At 35.2% G+C, this 12,139-nt stretch overlaps 1 protein-coding gene across 4 annotated transcripts in view; it reads right to left on the bottom strand.

Moving 5' to 3' along the window:
- The window catches only part of OSBPL1A (oxysterol binding protein like 1A), a 193,577-nt gene that overhangs the window by 127,066 nt on the left and 54,372 nt on the right, over window positions 1-12,139 (bottom strand). For all 4 annotated transcript variants that reach the window (XM_006920023.3, XM_015595746.2, XM_015595744.2 and 1 more), the window contains 4 exons: window positions 5,023-5,084; window positions 4,873-4,917; window positions 3,983-4,056; window positions 3,811-3,874 (listed from right to left, as the gene is read on the bottom strand). In XM_006920023.3, the coding sequence (XP_006920085.1) occupies window positions 3,811-3,874; window positions 3,983-4,056; window positions 4,873-4,917; window positions 5,023-5,084 (245 nt within the window). The remainder of the gene's footprint in view (window positions 1-3,810; window positions 3,875-3,982; window positions 4,057-4,872; window positions 4,918-5,022; window positions 5,085-12,139) is intronic.

Genomic DNA, 12,139 nt, shown 5'->3' with positions numbered 1-12,139 from the left:
AGAGACAGAGGAGGGATCCCCAAACTCTGTCTATTCACATCCATAACTGATGCACAGAAAAGATTCAAAGCAGTCATTTAAATGCAACCTTTCTGAATGTCCAAGAAACAGAGTTTGCAATCCAAACCAAACTAAGAAAAATGACCTGCTAAACCAAAGGAAATAACATTTAATGGGGGAAAATAGCAAAATCCAGAATCTACAGAACTTAACTGTCAAAATATTAAAGATATGATCCATAATTACCTGACACATGAAGAAGAAAACGGAACACATTTTCAAAAGAAATCTAATTAAAAGGCAAAAATAGAATGGTTGCTAAGGACCTCTATATATGTAAATATACTATCTACAAAGACAGAAAATAAATATAAAATTTTAGATAGGTCGATAACACATAAATAGAAGACACTGCAAACAGTAGTATGAGAAGGCCTGAGTGGTTATATTAGTATCAGGCAAAATAGATTTCAAAACAAAATGTATTATAAGAGATAAAGAGAGCCACCACATAATGATAAGGGTCAGTAAGTCATATGTATGTGATCAATAATAGAGCAAGAAATAATTTCACAAACATAAACACCCTCCTCTCAGCAACTGATACAATTAGCCCAAATCAGCAAAGACACATAAGATCATAACAACAGAAACAACCAACCATGACTGAATATTTAGAAGACACTGCATTCAATAATAGCAAAATACACATTACTTTCAAGTGCATTTACTAGGATTATCCATAAGTAGAACCATCAAGCAAGTCTCAATAAATTTGACAGGAGAGAAATCATATAGGATATGTTCAGTGACTGAAATAGAATTAAATTATAAATCAAAATGAGATAATCAGGAAAATTCCAATTATTTGGAAATTAAACAACACACATCTAAATATTCATTGGTTCAAAGAAGGTATCACAGTATAAATTAGAAAATATTTTGATCTAATAATGAAAACAAAATCTATCAAAATTAGTAGGATGAAGCTAAAACAGCTACAAAGGGGAAAGTATAGCTTTAAATGGCTGTATTAGTAAAGAAGATAGATCTCAATTAATAATCTAAGCTTTCAACTTATGAAAACTATAAAAGAGAGCAAATTAAACCCAAAGCATGGAGAATTTCTCAAAAGAACAAAAATCAATGAAAAATGGAAAAAAATTAGAAAAAAATTAATAAAATCAAGAGCTGTTTCTTTTAAAAGACCAATGAAATTAATAAACTGCTAGCCAGACAGATTTAAGGGGGGAAAAAAACACAAATTATCAATATAAAAAATGAAAGAGGACAAAGACTACCTATCATACAAACATGAAAAACATAATATAGGTATATTAACAATAAATTTGATAACCTAAAGAAAACGGACAAATTTCTTGAAAGGCAAAAATTACAAACACTAATCTAAAAAAAAAAAAAAACCCCAAAATTTGAATAGTCCTATAGCAATTAAAGAAATTTGTAATTATAACCCTTCCCACAAAAAAACAAAAACAAAAACAAAAAACCTCTGGCCCATGTGATATCACAAGTGAATTCTATCAAGCATTTAAGGAAGAAATAAATAATTCTAAACAACCTCTACCAGAAAACTGAAAAGGAACATTTTCTAATTCATTATATGAGACTAGTATTATTTTGATTCCAACCCCAGATAGAAATATCACAAAGGGAATATAAACCAATATCCACTGTGAACACAGAAGAATTCTTAACAAAATATTAGCAAACAATATATTAAAATAATATATCATGACCAAATAAAATTCATCCCAGCAATATGACAGTTTTATTAACACCCTAAAGTCAATGAAATTAACCATTAATAGCATAAATGAGTAAAACCCCATGATCATTTTAATAATATGAAAAAACCATTTATTGAAATTCAACAGCTTTCTAGGATGAGAGCTTTCAGTAAACTAGGAAATGAAAAGAACTTTCTAAACAAGATTTAGGGCATCTATGAAAAACCTACAGCTAATAATTCAACGATAAAAGGCTCAATGCTTTGTACCTAACAAACAAAACAAGGATGTCGATTTTCACCAATTCTATTTAAAATTGTACTGGAGGTCCTACCTTGTACTATAAAGCTAAGTGAAATAAGCTATTCACAGAAGGTCAAATACTATGTTATTTCACTTATGTGAGGTATCTAGAGTAATCAAATTATGTCATAGACACAAGTAAAATGGTGGCTGCCATTGGCTAGGGGGAGAAAAGGAATGGAGAGTTGTTTAACGGGTACAAAGTTTCAGTATGGGAAGATGAGAAGAGTTCTGGAGATGGATGGTGGTGATGGCTGCAAAATAATGTGAATGTACTTAACGTCACTGAATTGTACATTTAAAAATTAAGATGGTGTCTACGGCCATGCCACCATGAACAAGCCCCATCCCATCTGATCTCAGAAGCTAAGCAGGATCGGGCCTGGTTAGTATTGGATGGGAGACCACCTAGGAAGACCAGACACTCTAGATGTAAAAAATAAAAAATAAGAGATTGTAAGCCGAGAAGGTCCTTGCAATCTGTGAGGTCAACTAAGGGTTGCCTTGCCTAAAAAAAAAAAAATTAAGATGGTAAGTTTTATGTTAGGTGTATTTTACCACATTTTATTTAAAACATAAAAACTTTGTAGCTATAAACACCTATATTAGAAAAAAAAATTCTCAAATCAATAACCTACGCTTCAATCTAAAGAGACTAGACCTTGAACAGGGCCTGCCTTATAGTGGTCAATCAATGAATGCCCATTAGCTTGTATTGATATGCACAGATATGTACTGATATTCATAAAAGAAGCATTTAAGTAGACATTTGTATAAGAAACAAAAGGTATAAAACAAGGTGAGGCATAACATAGCAGGAGCTAATCAATTCCAGAAAAGTTAAAGATCGAAATATTTTAAAAGGAAAGTGGGAGCAACTTGTTTGTTTTTTTGTTTTATGGTAGAAAAGAATTAGATAAATCTGAGGAAACTGAGGAAACACCTTGGTATTAAGTAGAAGAATCGAGTGGGAACAGAAAAGAATGGCCAGGATTACATCAAAAGAAGAAACAAAAAGATTAGATGAGTAACATGAAAAAGAGGTTCCCTGGCCTGGTCTAATGTGAAAGGACGAAGGGGTGTGAGGACTGAAGGGACCAGCTTGTGTCATGAGTCTGTACTACTGGAGAATGTGACTACGTCTGTGACTCCTTGAGGGGAATTCGGCTGGTCTGACAGTGTTCACACTGAGAAAAGGCAGGTGCTGAGCTCTTAAAAGTGGATGGACAGCCATGGCACGCTGACAACTGAAGGACTTTAAGAAGGAAACAAAGTGTGTCTTGCTCCGGTCTTAGACTAATCTCTAAAGAGGAAAAACTCGCCTTTTCTCCTGGTTGGTAAAAGTAACATAAAACAGCCTGAAGTGAATACGGAGAGCCTAAGAATCCAATTTTGACATAGGCTTTAACTTTAGTACCAGAAAATCTCGCATTGTCCTGATCTACCCACATACAAATACACATATACACACACATACATATATGTACAAGCATATATATGTATGACTATATAAATACACACACACAAAATGTTCAAAGCTCCGCATAAATGTTTTCAGATCACTCATCTCTCATCCCACAATGTGTAAAGATAAACAAAAGGTAATTGTAGTTTTAAAACAAAGATTCCTCAAATAAAAACATATATGAGTACTTTCTACCCCAAGATTTACAAGGCAGATTATACAAAAGATTTAGGGCAATCACTTGCAGAACTGATTTCAGGGTTTGAGCAAAATATGCGTGTGTCATCCTACCGTGCACACTGCTTGAGTTAGGTGTTTGCATCCCTGGCGATAAATATTACGGACTGCATCAGGCCTTCAAAATAAATGTTAAATTATCAAGGTAAAAGGAAAAGAGATAAGTGAAAACATTTCATCTTTCAAAATTTAGATGTTGAAATTTAATGAGGATCATAAAACTTACTGTTTCCTATACCACGAAAGGACTCCATGTTCTAACACTATCCAGAATAATCTCCAGCCAAAAAATCTTGAACTCTAAGGAAAAAATGACAAAGATTTTTCCAAACTGACACATCTAGATTCAAATACTTGATTGATGAGAAGTAATTAAGTTATGATAGTTCTATCTGAGTCTTTCAACTAAACGGTAATACTGAACATTAAAAAATGATCAAACATGAACTTAGGTACCAGGTGCAGTAATGAAAACATACCACTACAGGGTGACAGGAACAGAAGAAATGCCACACTGATAAGATCAATGATAAACACAGTTTATAGTTCTGACAATATTGTTCAGGGATATTTACAGGAAATATATAGTTGTGGGCTTCAAAGACAATTTCCTCAAAGTCCTGAATGAACTTCTAAAAAAAGAGAATTATCCTATATTTATTTTATACAATATAAGCATACATGCACAAAAATATATAGAGGGAGTTCTTAAAAGTGCAGAAGAAATTACATGCTCTAAAATAGTTAATTATGGAAAATAACTCTAAAACAGAAATTTGTAGAATGAGCTTTGTGACAATTCAAATATTAAATTCTTCCTACGTCCTCCAAGGTTCAACGTTCATAACAAAAATAATACTACAGTTCTATGATTAAGAAAAAATGTATTTTCTCCCACTCTGTTCTGTGTAAACTTGGTCACCTAAAAGTGTTAGACAGTAACTGCTACAAGTGGACACCTAACGAAGTCCAGCAATACAAAACTGGCTGCACTAAAAATCCAAGAAAGATTAAATCACATGTACTTTAGAAATAATCTTTTAAAAATTTTAACAGAAATGGAACACCTGAGGATTCTTCTTTCCAGTTTGTAATTAAAAAACCATCCAAACCTACCTTCCAGAGAGGGCCTTCATACCGTTTCAATGCTTTGTAGAGGATCTATTGAAAAACATATTTTCATTAAAAATGCATCTATATATTTTAAGAATTCAATTTTTTCCCTAAAAATTACTATATAAATGTAATCCATTAATTACTACATACCTTATTACCAACAAGAATGTGTTTCACTTCAGCGGCCTGGGCAAGGTCAAGGGGCTTCTGATCTGTGTAAAATATAAGGAAAAAAGCCACTGAGAGCTTAACTGACGCTGCAATTGCATAATAATATTCTCTCATTATTCCATCAATTACACCTTTTTCTTCTCTCCTGAAATTACCTACCTAAAATTGCCATCTCAATCATTTACAGCCTCCTTTTCAGTAGCTAACTATTAAACCAACTATTAAATCAGATTAACCACAGAACACTCTGTACAGGTTCTGTGATCATTCAAGCTTTCTTGCCTTAAGTCACTGCATTAGTTTCCTATGGCTGCTGTAACAAATTGCCACACCTTATTGGCTTAAAAGAACACATACTTCTCTTACAGTTCTAGAATTTGGAAGTCAGAAATGGGTCTCATGGAGCTAAAGTCAAGGTGTCAGCAGGACTGCATTTCTTTTGGAGACTCCAGGGGAGAATGTTTCCTTGCCTTTTCCAGCTTCTGAAGGCCACCTACATACATCTTTTGACTTGTGGTCCCTCCCTCCATCTGCAAAGTGCATCGTTCCAGCGTCTGTTTCTATCTTCACATTCTCTCTTGAGATGTTCTGATCCTCCTGCCTCCTCCCTATAAGGACCCTTGTCATTATACTAGGCCCACCTGAATAATTCAGAATTATTACCCTACTTCAACATACTTAACTAATCTTATCTTTCGGGACCATTATTCAGCCTAGCACAGCCGCTCTTAAGTTACTTCACTGGAGGGAAGATAGTAGAGACAACTCAGAAGCTAAGGGTGTGATGGTCTACCATTGAGGATAAAAGGAAAACATGACAATGAAAAATGAAACCAGCAAGATATTATAGTAACTTTCTCAAGCTTATATGTGCAAGCAGTGTATGTTTTGCCAAGCAACAACAAAAGCAGAATTTGTTTATATCAAAGTTACTTATTGAGTTCTGAAGTGAGCAGGCCAGTATACGAAGGACATAAAGTGAAAAAAATCATCATCTCTTAACCTCGGGTAGCTTCTAATTGCTAGAGAAAACAAAAGCCACACATAAAAATTTAAAACAAAAAGTAGCCCTTCTAAAATAGCATATCAAACTGGAACTCTGTTTATGCAGTAAGGTGATATATTCTACAAATAACCTTTTTTTTTTAAAACTATATTATTATTTTATTATTGAAGAGTCCACTTCTGTGACTGCCATGAAGCCCAGGTGGGGTTAACAGTGACCTGTTCTGGAGGTAACTATACCTCACTCTGGACTTTCTGGTTATAATCACTGTCTTCTCTCTCTACCTCAACTGAAGACTCAGACTCATGAGGCCTCATTCCCTGCCATCCTATTTCTGGAAGAGGCCAAGGCCATCTTCAGAGGAAGCTTTTTCAGAGAAGACAACTTTCTCTTCCCAGAAGACAACAGTCTTTGCTTTGATATAATGAAGCAGACGGCAACCCCAAACCACAGACAGGTTGGGACTTGAGCAGGCTTCAATGTACAAATAACTGTTTTATAAATACCAAACACTTGATGATATGTGTCGGCAATTTTTTTGTATAAATATCTCCTAATGAGAGTCTATTATGCACCAATTAACATTTTAGGCACTGGGGATTCAGCGGTGAACATGACAGAAACAAAGCGGGGGCCGACAGAAAAAGGGAAAGACAGAGAATAAATTAAGAAAAAAGGATATAGAGCAGATAATAAACCCTGACAATATTTTGTCAATATGCCTATATTTTTTAAGTAAATGAACAACAGAATGACTGCAATACCACTTTAAATTGTAGGTTGGGGAACTAATCAGGGTAAGCCTGTGAGGTAGCGATGTTTAAAAATTTGAAAGGAAGAATTCGGCTTCATGAAAATATAGGGGAAGGGCAGCCCAGCAGAGGGAACAGCTAACGCAAAGGCCTTGTAGGAACAATTTAGTGGGCAAGAGATACAGTTAGAGAAGTAGAGAGAGCCACGTTATGTAACGGCTTTGTAGGTCAGACCTTTGCAAGCCCGTATAAGTTGTCAAAGTGTTTAAAAATTTTTTTATAAGAATAACTGGGGAAATGTAAACTTTGGCGATGTGATGATTTTGAGATATTATTTTAATATTAATAACAGGATAACATTAGCACGCTACATTTAATAGGTCTATTAATATAATTCACATACCATACAATTCTTCCATTTAAAGTGTACAATTTGATGCCTTTAAGAAGTGGTCCCCAACCTTTCTGGCACCAGGAACCAGTGCCTCTATGAGAATCTAAAGCCTGATGATCTGAGGTAGAGCTGAGGCGGTGATGCTAGCGCTGGGGAGCAGCTGCAAATACAGATGGAACTATGCTTGCTTGCCCGCCGCTCACCTCTTGCTCTAGGCCAGTGCCTAACAGGCCGCAGACCGGTATTAGCCCACGGCCTGGGGTTTGGGGAGCACTCCTGCTTTTAAATATATATTCAGAGTTCTGCAATTATCACATGTGGTCATGGTTTTCTTAAAGGAACGCTTATCTTTTATAAATATAAGAAATTATTTATAGATGAAATAACATGATATTCAGATAGTGATCATTACTGATAATTCCTGAAAGAGGGTGATGAGTACATCAATTATACGATTCTGTTTTTTTAAGCTTGGATAATTTCTAAATTCTTTTTTAAAAAGATCACTGTGGCTACTGTGTAGAAAATGGCTTGTGAAAGTGCGCAAGAGAAAAGCAACGATTAGTCATAAAGCAATAGTAACTGTCTAGGTGGCAGATACTGGTGGATTGTACTAGACAGTAAAATGGACACAGTAGAGAATATGGAGACAAGTTCATGGGTTTGAGATTTCAGAAGCAGATTTGCAGAACTGCTGATGGGTGAAACTAAGGCTATTTTTTCTTTAGTGGAGAAAAACCTTTTAAAAATGTTAACTGAGAAATTAATAATCATTTTAGGTTTTTCTACTAGGACATAGGAAGATGTCTTACAAAAAGGCCTGCCAACTCTGTTCATTTTCATTCTATCTATAGAGCATTTGAGAAATTATTCCTTTAAGCAGAGAGGATGACAATATGATTTCTTTCATAGAATTCTGCCCTAATACCAAAAATAAATTCTGAACTCCTGCCAACTAGCTGAATTCCCAGTAAAGAGCCCTCATTTCTGAATTCAATGCCAAAAGTGCCTGTCACACAGTAAAAATTCAACAAAATGCTTTTGAACTGAATGAAATAGCCTCCCTACCCGGATGGGCACCATAACTAGTCATTTCAAAATTGCACTATATCTCCTATCAACCACAACAAAATAAAAAACAGGAATGAGCCAATACTTTGCATAATATAAATTTGTTCTTTCATGAGAAAACTAAATAAAACTATCAACAATCCTCAAATTAATTTACATAGAATGCAACTCCAATTAAATACCAACAGTGTTTTTACTAAGAATGTACAAAAGTTATTTTAGATGCCATCTGGAAGAATAAACAGATAAAAAGGTCCAAAATATCCTCAAAAAAGAAGGGTGGTAAGGGGAAACCTTATCAGACATTAAAACATTACAAAAATAATCATTAAAAGTGCAATATTGGCAAAAGAAAAAAAAAAGATGAGGCAATGCAAAAGATCAGAAAACACAAAAAAGAAAATTCTTCAAATGTATGAGCAGGGCATAACAAAACAACGGAAGGGGAAAGATTGCTTGATAAAGGATAAGTGTAAAGACAAGTGATTAGCAAATGTCTCACATCCTAACATACACTGTCACATCTTTTCCTGTTCAAACCCTCCAACCACACCCACAAACAGGGCTGGGCCTCTAGCTACTTTTCTGAAGTTACTTAGCTCCTCCACCTGCCCTGCTCTGGGCACCCTGGCAGCTTTCTTCTTCAAATATTCCAAGTGCTTGCCTAACCCAGAGCTTTCGCACTAGCTTGTCCTTTGCTTTCAATGCTCTTCTGCCACGTATCCTCAGGGCCACTTCTTTACTCAATTCAGCACTTCCCTCTGTCACTTCAGAGAGGCCTTCCCACCCAGAACAGTAGCTTCCCACTGCCATCACTCCCTATCCCCTTCATCCTATTGTATTTTTCTGCACCTTATAGCCTGATGTTACACATGCATTTATGTTTTGTTTATCTCCTCCCATCAGAATATAAGCTCCAAGAGCACGGGACTCTTAGGTTTTCTTCACTACTGGACATCCAGCGCATATAACAGTTCTTGGCATACAAGTCTCAGAATTTGACAAATAAATGAAATGTGATTAAGAAAAATTAGGAAAAAAACAGAATCAAATACATATTTACCAAATCTCTAAGAAGTGTTTGAAGAAATCGAAGAGGACAAATTTAATTAAAAATTTTAAACATCCTTGTTTAAAAAAAAAAGACTAAGAAAATTCAATCATAGAAAAAATACAGAAATAATTGTTGTCCCTATCACTGGAGTTTTGGGGGAAAAAATATTATATCTATGTAAAATACTACTATCCAGAAGGTGAGCCATGAAAGCTTCCAGGGACAATATGGAAAAACTGTCAATGCTTCATAAAAAGCAGGATTTTAATATGTCAATTCTACTTACAAGCCATAAACTAAAAGTAGTAGCAGACACTTTCTGAGGTGTTTGCCATACCACACCCTTTCACCATTCTCTGAGTACTGCCATTCCCATACCCACCAAGGAATGGCCCTAGCAGCCACGTTTGTACCATATGGCCCTGTCCCCACTATCTGGCCTGACAGTTCCAGAGACAGACATCTAACACGAGTGGGTACCATCAGATTATTTCCCATTGAAATTTTGAATTGAGGGTAGGAGATCCTGGTCCATAGAGGAACAGGCAACCATCTTCCATCATGTACGCTAAAAAACAAAAACAAAAAAAGCTGATCTGCTAAGAGATTGAAATGAGAGACCGTGCAATGAGAGAAAGACACACATACAGTAAGTGGCAGCATTCTTGGTTCCTAACAGCTTCCTGGTTCCTGACAGCTTCCTGGTTCCTGATTCCATCCCTTCTGATGCCTAACAGCATTTCCTGCTTTGGAATACCATGAGATACCTCTGTATTCTTATATTAATAATACATGGCCTTTTTTTTTTTGCTTATACTCGAGTTGGTATGTTACTTAAAACTTAAAAAAAAAAAAATCTAACAAAGAACAGATTAGTGGTTGCCAGAGGCAAGAGGTGGGGGGTTAGGCAAAATGGGTGAAGAGGATCAAAAGGTACAAACTTCCAGTTATAAAATAAATAGGTCATAGGAATGTAGTGTACAGTATGAGGACTATAATTAATAATACTATACTGCATATTTGAAAATTGCTAAGAGTAAATCTTAAAAGTTCTCATCGCAAAAAAAAATTTATAACTGTATGGTGATGGATATTAACTATGACTCATTGTTGCAATGGTGATCAAAATGGTGATCATTTTGCAATATATACAAGTACCAAATCATTATGTTATACACCTCAAATTAACATATCAATCATATGTCAATAAAAAAGTGAGAAACTTAACAAAGAATCCTCTGAGAATAATCCATTTTTAAAAAGCTAGTCTACCATAAGATGTTAACAACTAAAAACTTACTCTTTGAATGTTTGTACTATAGGTGATCACACTTTTTTGGTGTCTTTATTTTCCTCACTTCAAGCATAAATAAGCATTAGTTTTGCAATTTTAAAATGCTCTAAAAGAGGTATGAAGATAGATTAGGATATACAATATGCCAAAGTAACAGATGTTGTATTTTGGTAATCTGTGTTTTTTCTCTATTTTTAAAACTTTCTATAATGCAGATATTACTTTTATGATTTAAAATATATACATACTTTTTCAAAAGGTCCCATCTTGACTTTTTTCAAGGACACTTTAACAGGAATATTCAACTTTGGTTACTTATATAAACTACAGGGTAAAAATATATTTGAACACCAATAAAAACTTTCTCTCATATACAGGGACTTTGCCACTATCCTGACCCAAGTCAATATCATCTCTCACCCTGATTATTCCAATAGTCTCTTAACTGCTATCCATTTCTCCACCTTGCCCTTCTAGAATCTATTCTCCTCACAATAACCAGAGTGATCACTTTCTATAACAGAAGTCAGATCATATCACTGCTCCACTCTAAACCCTGCCACATCCTCCCATCTAACACTGAGTCAAAGCCAAAATTCTTACAACAGCCCACAAAGTCTTTCATGATTCCGTTCCCATCGCTTCTCTAATCTCCACCTCCATTTCCCATCTCTCGCTCTGCTCTGGACAGACCAGCCTCCTTGCTTTTTCTGACACATGTACACTCCAACCTGTTTCCTCTGTCTGGAACCATGCTCATCTCCCACATATTGGCACGCCTTGCTCCCCCACTTCGAGTCTTAAATAGTGTACCAGAGAGCTTCTTGTCACCCTTTACAAAGTAGCAATCTTCTATACACCCATCACACTCCTGATCGATCCCCTTTTCCCCTCTCATAGCAATTATCACATCTGACATATTAAATATTTGCTTTTTACTGGCCCTCCCCTATTAAGATGTAAGCTCCATGAAAGTGCGACTTTGCCTGTTTTCGGTTTTGTTCTTCGCTGATCTAGATTCATATCCAAGAATGGTATCAGGCACATAAACGCTCAATAAATATTTGTTGAATATGTGTTTTACTTACTATAAACTCATAATTAGTCTTTTTATGCAGCAGAACAAGTCCCGCTGCTTCTCTTCCCCTTTAAAATTCTCTGCCCTGGGCTTTTCTGTATAAATGTACAATCAGCTAGTCAAGTTCTGTGAAAACCCTTTGAGGATTCTAGGTGAAATTGCTTTGAATTTATAAATTAATTTGGGGAGAACTATTAGCTTTTCAGTGCTGAGTTTTCCCCACCAAAACCATAGTTGATCTCTCCATTTTTTAGGACTTTTTTGTCTTTCAGTTATATTTATAATTGCTCCCATAAAAAATTAAGCATCTTTTATCAAATATGTTTCTTTTTTCTGCTGTTACCAAAGCATTACCTTTTCAAAAATTATATTTTTGTCACAATAAAATCATCAAGCTCTTTATCTATTGTCTTGGTCTTCTTTATCCTAAACATGCTTTCTCTTTCC

This window comes from Pteropus alecto, unplaced genomic scaffold (assembly GCF_000325575.1).
Source record: "Pteropus alecto unplaced genomic scaffold, ASM32557v1 scaffold146, whole genome shotgun sequence".
NCBI classification, from domain to species: Eukaryota; Metazoa; Chordata; class Mammalia; order Chiroptera; family Pteropodidae; genus Pteropus; species Pteropus alecto.
This window is presented reverse-complemented; position numbering and strand designations above follow the sequence as displayed.